Here is a 17,310-nt window from a genome sequence, read left to right as displayed (position 1 = left end):
TAGTGTTGTAAGTACGGTACCGGTAAAATGGGGCGATTAGGGATTGAGAGGCGAATCGGGAAAAAACCGGGAAAATCTTTCGACGCTCAATATAAGTTTTATATTCGTTGCAAAATCTTCCATTTTTTGTAGTTTAATAGTAGAATGTTGAAAGTTCACAAAACAACTCTGAATATGCATGATAATAGCTGCTAACTTATAAAAAATCGCGTTTCAAATTAACTTCCTGTGGTGGTAATTATTTTAGTGCTAGAAACTTTGCTCTTTTTTATTTATTTGATAATAACAGAAGACGACTATGATTTATAAACGTTATTTAGTGTTTGAACCAGCATATATATTAAATGTAAGTCTCAGTTGTTAGTGGTTTTAATGTATTTGATTAAATAAAAATACATGTACAAATCTGTTGTTTTTGGGGATATTGGGGACGTCTTAGGTATAAATAACAACGAAAAAGGGGTCAATTGGGATGACAATACGTGAAATGGAAACGACCTAAGTATAAATAGGTACAGGTTTGTAGGGTTGTCTATGTAGTTATAACAATATCTTTTAAATTTGTTGGTAAAAATCTGGTTTATTCGAAGCGAAATTGGGAATAAGTCTTTAGTTGAAATAGATAAGCAATTTAATATAAGTAAGTCGATTTTGCAGAGACATGTAACAAGATCAATGAAATCTCAAGGTGGACAAAAATGTCTAAGTAATACATAATAAAATATTTAATATTTGTTCAGAGTGGGGGTATTCATCAGATTAATCCATGGAATAACCGACACACCTAATCTCTTAAGCCAGATAGAAATATCAGCACTGTCGATTGCACCTATAATTGAGGTGATGTCTGCCATGTACTTTTGTCAGTTTTTCAATTTTTTTTATTGATGATCACTTTGTTGGTGCAACTAAATAAATAAATAAATTAAAACTATATATAAAAATAAAAGTAGTGCCAACCCTAGCAAATTTCTCATTTCGTCCCAATTAACCGCAATTTTCGGGTAAATAGGGATTACACCTATTTTTGCATTTTTTGCTTAAACTGGAATGCTAGTTGCATAATTTTAAATTAGATAACAAAGATGCCCCCAAGACTCAATCATTTTGATCCTGATATAGCATTATATACATCAACAACTACCTTAAAATTGCTCATAAAGTTGGAATATGTCCCTAATCGCCCCATTTTACGGTACATACTACCTTCAAATTGTGAGGGATCTGTTTCTCCCGAAGACAGTGGTGCCTGCAGAGAACTAGTAATGATTATTATTAATAAACGACAAAAAGTGAAATAATACCGTTGAAATAATTATTCGAAATGGATTGCTACGGTTCCGATTCAGACGAAGAATTTGAAGTATGCCCAATCAGATCAAACTCATATGCTTTGCCTTTCGACCCTACATCATTAGAAAATATAATTCTAACCATTTGTGATAATTTTGATTTCCGTCTGGTACTAAGCAGTGACAGAGCAAAGGGGGCTTTAATTGTGACTACTGGCTTAACGTTTGCTGGGGGGATGTTGGGCAGATATTACGGAGGCAGAGTCGGTGCCATGGTTGGTGGCGCTGTTGGCGGGGTCTGTGGGTTGGGCATTGTTGGTAAGTTTTATTATTTATTTAAAATGTTGTTTCTTTGTTGTTGTTGCGCTATAAACTGAGATTTTAATAGGTAGTTATTCTTTTGGCCACGATGACTTCGACTAGACCTGCTAGTTGCCTGAAAATGTGTGGGTAGTTTTAAGTGTTATACGTAAAACTACCCTTAAACACACAATTTCATGGATATTTACTAAAACATAATATTATATATAATGGATATTAATAATAATTAAATATTAATTGTTTACATGAAATAAACGAATTTATGAAGGCGCCCTATGCATTCGTATCAAGCAATACAACTGTTTCGGTGCTCAAATTCCGCGGGAGGTACCCAGTTTTCTAATGATATGTGTACATGACAAATGTTCACGATTGACTTCCACGGTGAAGAATTAAAAATCAAACCCGCGAAAATTACCTATGTATAATTTACGCAATGGTAGAACGTCTTGGTGCTACCGCCTTGTCTATTTTTGATATGAAGCAGCAATGTGTTCCGGGTTGAAGAGTGGCCAACCGTTGTGCTGTAAAAACTGAGACTTTCGAACTCATGTCTCAAGTCATTCTTGAATAATTTAATTTCTAAATAAATGACCGACGATGGCATCAGAGCTGTATTCATATTATACGAAGATTCTTACTCCGATGCAATTTAAGCATATACTGAAGAACTGAGAGTTTCAAGTCATGCTATTACGATTCTAGCAATTTCGCAATTTTACTTTTCAGCTGTCTCGATGAGGGACGTCTGGGAGGACATAAAAGCCAAACTAGCTGAATTATTCGATATAGTTTATGACTATTTAGCCGGCATGGGCATTGATGATTACAAAAACGCAATAACATTTTTGAATCAGCACAGAGGGAGTAACGTGCAACTTGCTTTAATCATTGCAGAAACGGCTTCAAGTATTCTGGGAAAGAAGGTTCTGTCCAGTCTTAGCGCGTCTTAGTCATAATATGTGTACGATTTTTTGATTAGATTAAGTGTCTATTTTTTATATTTAAAAATATGTTATTTAGTATTAAAATTAGAATAATTAAAATTTATTCATATTGTAAGACAATAAAATGTAAACAAAGAGAAAATGTAATTTATGGCTTTCAGGCGTAGTAAATCAATTAAGAATGGTCCAAAGAACGTATCATTTTAATTAATTGTTTTGTTTCATAAATATCATAGTCAGGATCGTTGGTCTCTATTAAAACTAAACTTACAATAATATAATACTAGTTGACAATTATATTAGAATTTAATCTCAATTGAATCCCACATTAGAAGTGTTAATTTTAATTTTTATATGCCCATTCCTTTTAATAGCGACCATTGTATATAAAAATATATTTTTAATTGAATTTGTATTTCATAAAAGACAATTATTTTTAAGTTATTAATAAGCATAGGTATCATTAGTTTTATACAAAATAAAAAGATAAGTATTGTAATGTTGATTAAGAATATTTCAATTTAGTACATAAGAAAACGTCTAGTCATAGTCTTAATAAGTGTATGAAAATATGTATGTGGTTGTCCAAATAAGTACCTAGTACGTGTTTTATTCGTTACCAATATATTTTACTTTGTGATGTGACATCTTCACGCCAAGCTTGAAGTATACTACCTTCTTTAACTAGTCTAGCCGTGATCAGTCGTTTGGCTGTTTGTGGATTCATTTAATTCTCTGTTTTTATTTAAATCTTCCACTTTATTTTATAATACTTACTTTCCCCTTCATTTCATCACCTTTATATTAATTTTAATCAGTAATTAACATAAAGTCCATTATAAAAGATAATATTAGATAAAATGCGTAGAATTATAAGTACTAATGTTTATTTAATAATGTTGATGTTAATTAGAATTAATATTTTTTAAGGTTATATTATTATAATAGTATTAGATATTATTTATTGTTGATCGATAAATTCAATTATTTTTTCTTCTTAAATTTGTTAGTAGTATTTAATAAAGCAGTTAATTTTGGTGATAAGTACCATTTAGTATATTTATTAAAATTTGCATGAATTTTGGTTCTTTTTTAGCTACCCAAATTTAAACTCTTTTTTTATTGGTGTATGTTGGTAATAATGCTGGCATTTAAAATTAAGAACAACGTAGTGAGCTTGTAGTTATTATAGAAAATGATATTCTGAATGTATTCACTCCTGGAAAATAGTTTTTTTTTTTTTTTTGTGTAGTTACATATCAATGGATTATCGCGACACTGGTCTATTCAATAATTTTTTGTCTAGAATACTGTTGCAAGAACAGTTCTTAAATCAACAGATGTAGGTTTTTTTTTGGGATTTCCTATTTAAGCCTTGAGAGGCCATGTCAGCGTAACCGGGCAAGTAGGTGAGCTCACGGGGCTCAAACCTGATGTTGTTGCTAACACAAACCCTAGCAAGAGCCGTGCTTCGCAAAATCTACCACCAAATCGGAAACGCGACCTACTGAGAAGATCCGGCAAGAAACTCAGTGGGCTGTGTTTGTAGGTTAATTTATTGGGCGAGCCCTTCGTCGCAAGCGACGGGTTCGACGTGAACGATGACCAGTGCTTGAGTACCTAAAAGCACCGTTAGTGGATCGGGAGGATCCGAAGTGACGTGTTTTGGGCGACGTTGACTGTTTACCATTTGGTCCGCAGGATCGGGAATGTAGTTACTGGCGTCCACAATGAGAGGGTTTTCGTGTCGTGCCACCTTCGCGAAATGGCCCACTGCATATACTTACTGATGGACTCTAGGTCCAGCTCGTCGTGGAGGTCGACGATTCTGACGTCCCACGGGATCCGACGGCTATCCAGCGAAAATGGGATTGAATAATTTGAAGGGGTTTTGAACTTGAGTTAGTGCGGGCCGCGTGAGCAAACACTTCACTTGCATACGTCATGAGAGATGTAGGAAAAGTCTATTGACACTCGCATTTTGTTCTTTTTTGTTTGCACATTTTTGTTTTACTCTGCTAACTTCACTTGCTCTCTTCATATTAAGTCCTAGATACTCCGTGCTTTAAATTATTACTTATACATAATTCCATTTATTGTACAAGATGGAGACGATAATATACTTTAACCGATGATACATTCTGCGAAACATTGTTCTTACTAAAGAAAGTGTTAGCAAATTCCTTTAGGTTCAGCCATTGGTTCACCTACCCACCCGCGACAAGTTGGAGTAGCCCCTTAGGCTATCAGCGAATAGGCAGGGGAAAAAACGCTATAATACCGGGAGCTCATGAAATGTGAAAAAGTGGTCTTACCTGCTAAATAATACCATGTGTAATCCTTAATTTTGTTTCCAAAAGTTCATTGAAATATTACCGAAATCATACCATTTTATTGAATTATAATGTTATTTTTCCATTTCACTTCTTCGTCTTTACTACTTTTAAAACTTCGTTCAAGAATTATTTTCCCCTTGCTAACTCGAATAAAAAAAGTAACCTAAACTCTATGACTCGGGGATTTCTTTGAATTTTTTTTGATTTGCGCTGGACCAATGGAGTCATGCGACAATCAAAAAAAAAAGTTTCTCCTACGCTTATATTATTCTCATATTAATTTGTATTAAAATATTGTACGCGTAGGTTTCATTTAAATTTGATAAAGTACAATAGTATCTTAAAAGTAATAATCACTTTAAACAATCCTGATAAAATAATAATCCCGATTGCTTTAATTATATACACATCCAAAGCCCGATTGTCAATATTTTATAGTTGGTGATTTTATTGTTACGGTGCCTTTTGTGATTTGAAATGGCTTTACAAATAGAACCCAACATGAATACTAACATTAGAGTTTTCAATGAAAGTTTATTGGAACAAATACTGCTGAAAATAAGTGAGTATGAGTAGATAATATTATTGGCAAAGTATGCAGCAAATGCAGCATTGAGCACCAGCTGAGTTTTGACGATACTAATTTTAATACTAAACTAATAACACCTTACATAACGTTGCGACTTGTTGTAGTAAGTTAAACATTTGAAATACCTATTTATTTTGTTTAACAAATTGTGTGTCCACCATTTAAATATTGAACTCGTTTGTTTGGATTGAGGTTTGAGTGGTTGAGAAGAATTCGTTTGGGTGGTACCGAGATGCCATTGCAGATGAAAAAAAATCCCTATTTCCCGACAACCATCAAACTCAAACACATTTTAAAAGCAAATAATAAAATCGAGTTTTGCATGAAGAAAACAGGAAATAACAAATATGTCCAGGCTGCATTACACTGAAGACATTAGCAGTTTGTGTACTGTTGTTGTTACGTCTAGTTGTGTTAGGGCATATTGTTAAGTCAGAATGGGTGTCCTAATTATTTTTGCTGACAAGCAGTTATGAGTGCTATTTAGAAAGATTTCATATATAAAATTTAATATATAAATTATATTTTATAATATACAATTGAAACTTTGACCTCACATCTCGAACTGGGTGATGGCATTTACATTAGATGTCCATCAGCTTCAATAACAGCTTAACACCAGGTTGGTGTGAGATTTTTCCTCCAATGAAGCGCAAGTGCACACCACCTAAGGTTGCAACAAAGATTGTAATAATTTTTTGCAAACATTTGTCATACAGGTTGTACTAAAAGCTATTCAAGTAGATTGTTTTTCGCTCAGTAATAATATGTGTCCAGTTTCTTTATGCGATTAGTATCTAGTAGAATTTTAGTTTACATTATTTTGTCCAGGCGACATTTATAATATTCGCGTGATTTGGGATTATGAAGCAACAACCTTGGCCACGACTCTTGCTATTGCTGGAGGTATCATTGGTGCTTTTGTTGGTGGTAGATTAGGAGCAGGAATTGGTGCTGGAATTGGTGGAGCTGCTGGTTTTTCAACCTCAAGTAAGTTTTTTCTTTTTATAAACAAAACATTCTGACATCATCAACCACAAAACCTCAAATATATAAAAATATAAAAAATATTCACAATTTACTTCCATGGTGAAGGAATAACATTGTGTAACAAAAAACAAACCTGCAAAATTATAATTTGGGTAATTAATAGTGGTAGGACCTCTTGTGAGTCTGCATGGGTAGGTACCACCACCCTGCCTATTTCTGCCGTGAAGCAGTAATGCGTTTCGGTTTGAAGGGTGAGGCAGCTGTTGTAACTATACTGAGACCTTAGAACTTATATCTCAAGGTGGGTGACACATTTACCTTGTAGATGTCTATGGGCTCTACTTAACATTAGATGTGCCATGACTTCATCCACCTAACAAAGCAATAAAATATTTTTTTTTTTGTGAAAAATCAATTAGACTCATTCGAACACAATATTTTAAAAACTTTAAAGACAGATATTATAAAAAAGCTAAATTAATTTTACCATATTTTTAGAGGTTGTACCATTGCGAGAAATATGGGAGCAAGTAAAAGAGCGATTAAAAGAAGTTCTACATATATTATACGAGTTTTTGAAGACCTTTGAAGTCAGCGACTATATCAGAGCATATGAGATCTTCATTGCCTGTAGTTCAAATACAAAAAAACAGTTTATCATGGAGCTAACTGAATTCATTGGCAATCATCTTAGCCGACAAATATTGACAAGTTTTTGAGTTACCTGATTTATTTCGCTCAAGACTCGCCGGCTTACGCTTCCACCACGATGGGTCCCCGTTAGCCCTGCCTAGGACGCACATTTACATTTCTTTATTTCTTTACGTCATTATGTAAAAATAGCATACTAGGAGGTCCGTTTGACACAACAATGGTAATGAATTTAAAGTCGCAATGTCAATAAAATCTTAATAACGGCGCTCCTGTCCTTCATATTGATATGAAATAATCATTCGCAACAGGAATACCTTGGGCCAGGATCGCAATACCTTTAATTATGAAGAATAAGACTAACTTTGGCCTTCTAGTTATATATATCCTTTTTAGGTTATTATAGCCTGTTGGTAAATACAAGCTAAACATATATGAATCAATTTAGAATCAGTATACTGATGGTATTATATAAATAAAAAACTATACTGGAAATTGTGTTGTTATTTATTAAAAACTATGTACCACCACATAACAGATAAAGTTTACCTGAACTTTATCTGTTAGAATCTGTTAGAACTTTATCTTTATCTGCCCTAGGAAAACCTGTCTCTACAGATTTTTCTATTGAAAGCAGACGAACATACGACGACCCACCTGTTGGTGAGTGGTTACCGTCGCCCATGGACTTCAGCAAAGACAAGGGCAGAGCCGAGCCGCTGCCTACCGTTGCTTCACACCTCATTTCTAGAAAGACTGCATATAAATGGAAATAATCATGGATGGAATGGAAAGTATTGTGGAGAGGAATTCATTGCAGAACTACCTATATGATGTATGGCAAAAATTGTAATGCTGATAAAATGGTAAAATGGAGTTGATTGGTTCATCTCATAAGTACAATTTCTCAGAGCACTATAGCATTTTTCTTTTATTGTTTAAATGGGTGGACGAGCTCACAGCCCACCTGGGTGTTAAGTGGTTACTGGAGCCCATAGACATCTATAACTTAAATGCGCCACCCACCTTGAGATACAAGTTCTAAGGTCTCAAGTATAGTTACAACAGCTGTCCCGCCCTTCAAACCGAAACGCATTACTGCTTCACGGCAGAAATGGGCAGGGTGGCGGTACCTACCCGTGCGGACTCACAAGAGGTCCTACCACCAGTAAAATCACGGGCTGATACTGAAACGATATCGTAAAGATCGCTATTCAAAAATACTGTTCTTTGCATTAGACGTAGTAACTTAGAACTCACGGAGCCGCGGGCAGAACATCTGTCAGTTACTGTTGTTCACGAAATATCCGACGTAAGCAGAAAAATAAACTGATCAATATGTACTAACAAATACTTGTTCGCCTTATTAAATTAACTAGATGACCCGCTTATCTTCGGCTGCGTCAAAGAAAAGCCAGAGAGAGAAAGGGTTGGAAAGACGGGCGTAGAGACCTATTAAATATTTCTAAAGAGGCTCAGATTTTATTTTCTTTATCCACGAACCACGTCTTGAGAACATTGAACAAAACCTAAGACCCACAGCGTAAGTGTAAATAATTGTCACCGACGAAACCAGGAGTTTGGGTCTCAAAGTTGGCCATAATAACCGGTATTGCGCAGGCTGCATACAGTGGCTTCCCGCGACTTAGCAGGTCGTCTTTACACCTTGTGGGAGGCGACCTACCCACGCTGCGCTGTCCGGCACGCGATCCCCACTCGAGAACTTTTCGGCCCCGGCAGCTTTCTATTATACGAGCAATAATATTGCATATTACGTCCTGCCCATCTGTCGTGGCGTGTAACCTCTTTGACAGGACATAAGATCTACAACGACTAGACATAGACACAGACTAAGACAGAATTCGAAAAGAAATGGAACGAGGGCGTACGTGACCAGCGACCAGCGACACGCAGTGCATTTTTTGACTTCCTTAAAGACAGACACAAAATAGACGACAAGGAACGAATCGACCGTTCAAGTGGTCCTTCCACCGTTCACCATCGCTAATTCAATTTTGCGATCCTTCGGGTTATGTCAGTTACATTAGTTCTTCTGCCAACCTCTTCATTCTTGATTCGTTTTCGCAGGGAGACTCCGAGCATAGCTCTCCCCATTGCTCTTTGATTGACTTTGAGCTTTTTGATAAGACCCATGGTCAACGGCCACGTCTCACAGCCGTATGTCATCACTGGCAACACACTCCTCATAGACCTTTGTCTTGAGAGACTACGGTATTTGGAATGAAAAGATTTTGCGTAGTTTCCTGGACGATCGACGATTGATATCTTTCTCGAAGTTGAACTTAGTACTCAGTTCGAGAGTTCGAGACTATTTAGATATGTATGTAACATGTAACGTATAACAAATAGTATTCTAAAGTACTTTTATGTACACGGATTTTTTTTAGTTTTATTTTTATGCGATAGAAGAATATACTCGTTTTATCCGTAATCTGCCTAGTCTTAAAATAGCAACATGCTGTATTTAAATTTTAAATGTGTTTATTTAAATGAGCTATCTTATAACATTAAAAAGAATTTATCAGTTTAAACGAGCATGTAGCTCCTGAGATTGACTCGTTCAAACAGCCATACTTTTCAGGTTTATAATATCGTTATAGATAGTTCTTGAATGTATCCCTTTAGGAGCATGAATTCTCTCAAGTTGAATCCGTGAGCTCACCTACCGGTCGGTGTGCTTAGTGCGTGTTTTTTAACGTTCTCGATAGCGTAAAAGTTATCTGAAGTATGCAGCTGGAACAGCGCCCCTAGCGGCAAACCTAGGCAAACGTTCCAACTCCATACAAATTTGACTTAACTTTTACGCTTACGAACGTTAAAAAACTCGCACTAAACACACTGAGCATAGCTGGAATAATCACTTAGGCTCCCGGCGATTAGGTAACGAAATAAACATGGAAGCCTGTTATGTACCTTTTAAAAATCTAAAGTCGAATTTCGTTATTCGCCAAGAAGCGCAGAAAATCCTTAACTGGGTCGCTTGGCTGGGTTATAGTACATTGTGCACCAAGGGAGAAAAGTTACACTTTCTCCCCTCTACAGCGGGACGAAAACCGAACTCGGCGTCGGTAGGAGAAAAAATATGTTGTGAATTTCGATTTCAACCTTTTCAGCGTATCCGTAGGGGTATTAAAGGAACAAGGACACGAAATTACTGGTGGTAGGACCTCTTGTGAGTCCGCACGGGCTATTGCTGCCGTGAAGCAGTAATGCGTTTCGGTTTGAAGGGTGGGGCAGCCGTTGTAGCTATACTGAGACCTTACAACTTATAGCTCAAGATAGGTGGCGCATTTACGTGGTCTATGGGTTCTAGTAACCACTTAACACCAGGTGGGCTGTGAGCGCGTCCACCACCTAAGTAATAAAAAAAAAGAATCAAATCCCCCCACCAACCCAAGGTCGAGGGTCTTCAAGTAATGAAAAACACAGTTGATATTTCATAATTATATTGAAGTGCACAGGAGGAACATCACACGAGGAACAAACATTACATTAAGGACCCGCCACAGCCGCGCCGAGTCCCTACACTACTACCTACTGTATATTTATTACCGATCGGCTGACAATGTTTTATAAAGAATTTACATTAATTTAAGAATATATTATTAATTTTCTAAATGTCTACAGCGAAACAACACAAACTTATTATATACATATAACAGAAAATCGAATTCATCAGGAGTGGCAAACATATTCCGTGATATTAATAAGAGTGCCTACAGTATGACATCTTGCAAAGCCGGCGTACTCATTACAAGAATTTGCAGGCTTTTCAATAAAAAAAAATACAAATCATATTAAGTAGAATATCACAATAAAATCAATTAAGTACGTGTGGTGGTAGGACCTCTTGGGAGTCCGCACGGGTAGGTACCACCACCCTGCCTATTTCCGCCGTGAAGCAGTAATGCGTTTCGGTTCGAAGGGTGGGACAGCCGTTGTAACTATACTGAGATCTTAGAACTTATATCTCGAGGTGGGTGGCGCATTTACGTTGTAGATGTCTATGGTTTCCAGTAACCACTTAACACCAGGTGGGCTGTGAGCTAGTCCATCCACCTAAGCAATAAAAAAAAAAGTACCTACGTATACGATATTTCACAATCCAATTATATATATAACACCCGTTTGATTTTTAATAAACTAAATAAGTACCGTAAAATGGGGGGAAATCGGAACACTTTTTAAATTCGACGTTGACTTTTATCGCTTTTTTTGTAGTTATAGCAATACAATGGAGATCATAATGGTTCCGGTGGTATCATTTATAATGCATTAAAATATAGTTTATTAAAGAAAAATAATATAAAGTTACAAAAACTCACTTGTCCCTATTCACCTAGGCGTTGGGGGTGAATCGGGTAACGTATGGAGACAATAGTTTTTCGATAGGGCTGGCACTATTTAGTTGTTAGGTAGGTACCCAACTTTTTAATTAATGAGTTACAAAACTTTGATGACTAAATAAAACTATTAAATATTTTTAAACACTAAATAAAAGCCATTTTCAGTTGAACAAAGTTAAATCTCCAACAACCCGACCAAAAGTATTGTGACATCCTAAATTTGTCCCTATTCTTCCTCTAGTCCCTATTCCTCACAATCTACTGTAGTAACGAACACAGAACTCGACACATCACACCAGGTTGTTATGTATACAGGGTGTACTACCACTCACCGTGACGTAACAGGGCAGGCTACACTCGCCCGCCATTACCACCGTCCTACATAAATATGTACTGGAAAGCAATAACTCACTTTAGGTTTTTGAAAAAAAACCACACCCTGTGCTACATTTTTTATGACTTTTGTAACGGTATCTCTGCTATAGATTAAAAGTCACCATAGCAACACTTAATGTGCCAGGATATATACGTCATATATCACATAAGCGTATAATAAATTAAAATTACAGGAATGTCAAAATCAGACAAAAAAATACTTGTGCATCTTTGAAACAATAAATACGGCAAGGTTTATCAGAATTATAAATACCTTATAAATGAGTTATGTGTGTGGCGAACTAAAATAATTTAAATATAAATTAATAATCAATTTTAAAAAAAACTTAATTGCGAAGTCTATTCAAATCTCTGCTCATAACAAACTAAGTTCAATGTCGGATAACAAAAAAGAGATTTCCATTACTTAAAACTTAATAATATAGAAGATTCATAAAAACATATTATAAACTACTTTAGAGAACAAGCCAGTCGTTATAGTGTTTAAAATGGTGCTTTTTTTTAAGGGATTTTATGACCTGGTAACTAAGACCATGTCTTATTCAGGTCATGTCTTATTTTAATTTATATTCTTATTGTTATGAAAAATGTTAATATAAAATGAAATCAAGATGATTAATTTGAGACATTAATCAACTGGGATGAAATGAAATGAAATGAGATGAGATGGGATGAAATATAATCTCAGTAAAATGGTGGTCATTTACTGAGATTTTCTCAGTGAACTTTTTTCGAGAATCCCGAAAAGTTTTTGTTGAAGGCTTTGTTTCATTTTCCCACATTTGTGCACTATCACAGATATTAAACAGTTAATAAACCACCGTTATTACACATTTAAACTTGGAGAAACACTAAATAGACAAAATAAGACAAATCACACAATTTCACTCCTCGCGTTCCCGCCAAAAAGTCCTTAAAATGGTGCTTCATATTAAATAACATAGATCAAAGAAACAAAAACTTGACAACCCCGACTATACAATATGTGTGACGGCAGAACTCCGCGTGGAACATCAACCGAGCAAGTCCGTGTAAGCCGTGTACTGTTGTATTCACCTTAAATACAAAAATATTTGTCAATTGTCATTTTTTTTGTTTTACCCCGACAGCCACCATTAGTAGCGCGATACACACGAGGTGCGGTCGACGGGCCTCCTCGCTCGACGTGGCGGAGGGCCGGCCTCCCCTGTGGCCACCAGGCCCTTCGCGGCGGCTCGTCTAGATGATACTACCGATTGTAGATCACGACACTTTCTCTTTGTGTCGGGAAATGGGACGGAATGTTTTCAACAAACAAACAACATAACTCTCAAGCGTCGTTGCTATATTATTATACTGTTACGCCGGTAAGAGTAACGCCATCTATCGCCGAATAGCCGAACGATCTAGTAGAATCTAGAACGCTCGAGGAGTACAACGCCATCTATTGTCAGATAACGGAAACACACTTCGAATGTACTCGACTTGTGAGGAATGTTCTCGACGAGTCTAGGGATGTCCTATCGACTATAAAAACGTTGCAGGGATGGCACGCAGCAATCAACAGCAGCAACATCGAACAATCTCAACTATACAACTTGAAGATACCACAATATTATTATATTATATCAAATGTACATTTCATAAATTGTCCGATCTAGAATTAATTGTCATTTTTGAATCTGAGATTCTACATACTTTGTTAACACTGGGAACACAGTCAATTAAAATAAAATCTACTAAATATACAAATAAATAAATAACATTTAAAGGTAAAATAGAGAACTTAACGTCAGAAAAAACAGTAGCACGCCAAGCTCTAAAATTTATAAATCTAATTTATAGCTTCCATAAATCTTCAATTTAGGGTACTGGTGCTCATTTAAAGAATAAAAACTACTGTGTCAAAAGCACTAATTAAAGTAGACAAAACTGTCAACAAAAAACGTTGACAGTTAAAAAGCACTTGTCATTCTGACAGGTGACGTTACGTTCTACAAGACATTGACAGTGTTATTGAACATCAAACAGTGCTTTAGCTAAGGCTTTACAAGCGTCGATAATGTATTTCTTTGAGTTTATTTTTCCTCCATAGCCCTCTTCAGTTCCATGGCGAGCTTGTAGCCCAGTTCGGGCCGCCGGTCCCTCCCTTCCACCATCGGTAACACCTAGAACGAATTTAAAAATAATAATTAGAAAATCTTAGTCTCCAATAGCGGAGTGAGCGATAACTACGTGATCTACTTCTTTTATTTGTCATAAAGGAGGCGGCGGGTGGTCTGCCCTACATCGTCAGTAGAATGTCTTCAATTTATTCATATTGTATGTTATATGTACCAAAAATCCAAAAAAAATTCTAATATTTAAAAAAAAAAAGACATGCCCGCTGAGTTTCTTGCTAGTTCTTCTCAAGACCGAGACTAGTTTTTGTGAATTGGCGGTAGTTCTTTTGGACGTTCAACAAGTATGTACTTTCATTTATGTTAAATACAAAAAAAAATTTTGATTTGATTTGATATATACTTTAATATTCGTCCATACGTATCCCGCCGGTAGGTTTATGTCACAAGCTTTGGGACACCGTCCCGCCAGAACGAGGAAGTGGTCATGAGGTCCCGCACCACGAGCAGTGGCCGACCTCACGCCTCACGGTCGGCGGTGCAGTAAGGTAAACGAAACAAGAAGCACCTCGTCAGAGCGCACGATGACTCCGTTGTTGTTGACGATGGTTGCTTTCGTCTTCTCGATGTCAGCGAGGTCGACCCCCCGGCTGGCGTCCTCCACCAGCACGGCGCGGTAGCCGATGGCCAGCGCGTCAGCTATCGTTGCACCTTCACGTAAACAATTTCATATATTGGTCTACATTTTATTGCCCTTGTAGGCAGACGAGACCGTCGCCCATGGACTTCAGCAGTGCCAGGGGCAGAGCCAAGCCGCTGCCTACCGCTTAATACTCTCCACAAGCCTCGTTTGAAGAAGGACATGTTATAGTGCTCGGGAAACACCGTGGAGGGGAGCTCATTCCAAAGCCGGATGGTACGTGGCAAAAAGACCTCTAGAAACGCACTGTGGATGAGCGCAGTGGCTCCAGGTAGTATAGATGAACTCTACTCCGGTGTCGGGCGGTGCGATGGTAAAAACGAGATGACGGTATCATCTCGAACAATTCCTCAAAACTACATGTGCCAGAGAGCTCGCGAGGCCACCCCCCCCCCCCCCCCGATCCCCCCCGCCCCCCGGGTACGCACCGACGCACACGTCGTACGCCAGCCCGCAGATGTAGATGTCGGTGGCGCCGCGCAGTCGCAGCTGCGTGCTGAGGCTGGTGTCGGTCAGCTTCTTGTTGTCCCAGAACACGGAGTACGAGTCCACCTCCGGGTTGGTGCCCTTGTACACTTTCGTGGCGCCCTCGACTATCTGCAACGTTACCGTACCGGCTATTCGATGAAGTGGTCTTTAAAGTTATGAATACGTTGCTGAAGGTATTACGAACGCGACCGACAGGCCAGCGATAGGTCTCGGGTTTGCTTATGGTCGTCACGCTAGTCTTCATCCGCCGAGTAACTACCACAGACCCGACTATCCCAAATTGTGACCGTCCCAATTTATCGATAGGTCTCGAGTTTACTTATGGTCGTCACGCTAGTCTCCATCCGCCGAGTAACTACCACAGACCTGACTATCCCAAGTTGCGACCGTCCCAATTTATCGATAGGTCTCGGGTTTGCTCGTGGTCGTCAAGCTAGTCTCCATCCGCCGAGTAACTACCACAGACCCGACTATCCCAAGTTGTGACCGTCCCAAAAAATATCTGAACAATAATGTTTCCTTAGTTAAGCGAATGACTGTTGTTTCCGTTTAGGCTCCGTGGTGCGTGGTTCACCGACGCCCTGTCTGTCGCTCTCAGTCTATATGGAGAGGCCAGTGCACGAGAAAAGTACACCTTTTTGAACCATATGCAAAGCATTTTGAAACTCGATCCCGGGAGCAATATGCTAGGCTTGTTGAAGCTTGCTATTGTTGTTTTGGAGCTCATAGACATCTACAACGTAAATGCCGCCACCCACCCTGACACATGAGTTCTAAGGTCTCAGTATAGTTACAACAGCTGCCCCACCCTTCAAACCGAAACGCATTACTGCTTCACGGCAGAAACAGGCAGGGTGGTGGTACCTACCCTTGCGGACTCGTAATACGTCCTACCACCAGTAATTACGCAAATTATAATTTTATAATTTTGCGGGTTTGATTTTTATTACACGATGTTATTCCTTCACCGTGGAAGTCAATCGTGAACATCTGTTAAATACGTATTTCATAAGAAAAATTGGTACCCGTCTGCGGGATTCGAACACTGGTGCATCGCTACATACGAATGCACCGGACGTGTTATCCTTTAGGCCACGACGACTTTTCTGCATAAACCACTTGATAAGTGTTAGTTTGTTTGAAGTATGAAGTACAACCTTGAGGTCGTTGTGCAGCTCGGCGCCCCACGTGTCCTGCACGCAGTGGCGCGGCCAAAGGCGCTGCCTCATGGGCGGGGGGCCGGCGAAGATCACCGTGTCGTAGGCGGCCGCCCTGTCCGCCGACACCTATAACAACACCGGGGGTTGCTGCTTGTATTATATTTAAGGGATATTATGAGAACCACTTATAGTTCAAAATTTCGAAAAAAAAATCGTTGCGAAAAACTTCTTCAGCAACTACAAAAACTACTTCAAACTTCTTCTTCAGACCTCTTGTGAGTCCGCGCGGGTAGATACCACCACCCTGCCTATTTCTGCCGTGAAGCAGTAATGCGTTTCGGTTTGAAGGGTGGGGCAGCCGTCGTAACTATACGCATTTACGTCGTAGATGTCTATGGGCACCAGTTACCACTTAACACCAGGAGCAGGGTTCTATCTTGCAATTATTTTGAACTTATATATGAATAGTTGTAATGTAAATTTTCCATAGATACAGCCTATTGAGCTTCTCGCCGGATCTTCTCAGTGGGTCGCGTTTCCGATCCGGTTGTAGATTCTGCGAAGCACCGCTCTTGCTAGGGCCAGCGTTAGCAATACTCTGGTTTGAGCCCCGTGAACTCACCTACACATCAAAGCTAAGCTGAAATAGCCTATCAAGGCTATTAGCATAGGTAGGACAAAAAAAAATGAAATTTTGCATACAGATTGTTACGGGATTGTTAGGGGTACTGAAAATAACACAAAGGATATTGTTTATCTACATTAACGTGATTGAAGCCGCGATTAGACACCATTTATCAAATAACGATTGTTTTTTTTTTTTTTTTTATTTATTTATTACACTTCATGTAAAATTTACATTGGCGGACTTAATGCCTAAGGCATTCTCTACCAGTCAACCAAAGGTAGTGCAGAGTAAATAGTGGTAGGTGCAATGAAATTTATATTAGGTTACGAATATATACAAAAAAAA

At 38.1% G+C, this 17,310-nt stretch overlaps 3 protein-coding genes across 3 annotated transcripts in view; 2 read left to right on the top strand and 1 right to left on the bottom strand.

Annotated features, from left to right (window-relative positions):
- Positions 1-1,168: 1,168 nt before the first annotated feature.
- Positions 1,169-3,640, top strand: LOC105841578 (uncharacterized). Its single transcript, XM_021347725.3, has 2 exons — positions 1,169-1,610; positions 2,343-3,640. Exons 1-2 carry the CDS (start codon positions 1,325-1,327, stop codon positions 2,564-2,566), a joined length of 510 nt encoding a protein of 169 aa, XP_021203400.2. The 5' UTR covers positions 1,169-1,324; the 3' UTR covers positions 2,567-3,640.
- A 1,374-nt stretch (positions 3,641-5,014) lies between these two features.
- LOC101745663 (uncharacterized) lies at positions 5,015-7,621 on the top strand. Its single transcript, XM_004925739.5, has 3 exons — positions 5,015-5,458; positions 6,317-6,475; positions 6,974-7,621. The coding sequence occupies exons 1-3, from the start codon at positions 5,374-5,376 to the stop codon at positions 7,192-7,194; spliced, it is 465 nt and encodes a 154-aa protein (XP_004925796.2). The 5' UTR covers positions 5,015-5,373; the 3' UTR covers positions 7,195-7,621.
- Positions 7,622-10,576: 2,955 nt separating this feature from the next.
- Positions 10,577-17,310, bottom strand: part of LOC101745424 (nicotinamidase) — a 28,862-nt gene continuing 22,128 nt past the window's right edge. Inside the window, exons 5-8 of the mRNA XM_004925737.5 lie at positions 16,335-16,463; positions 15,117-15,285; positions 14,557-14,699; positions 10,577-14,036 (exon numbers count right to left, since the gene is read on the bottom strand). Of these exons, the coding sequence (XP_004925794.1) occupies positions 13,947-14,036; positions 14,557-14,699; positions 15,117-15,285; positions 16,335-16,463 (531 nt within the window). The 3' untranslated portion in view covers positions 10,577-13,946. The remainder of the gene's footprint in view (positions 14,037-14,556; positions 14,700-15,116; positions 15,286-16,334; positions 16,464-17,310) is intronic.

Source organism: Bombyx mori, chromosome 7, assembly GCF_030269925.1.
Source record: "Bombyx mori chromosome 7, ASM3026992v2".
NCBI classification, from domain to species: Eukaryota; Metazoa; Arthropoda; class Insecta; order Lepidoptera; family Bombycidae; genus Bombyx; species Bombyx mori.
The sequence above is the reverse complement of the archived record's forward strand: the minus strand, read 5'-3'. Positions and strand labels throughout refer to the sequence as shown.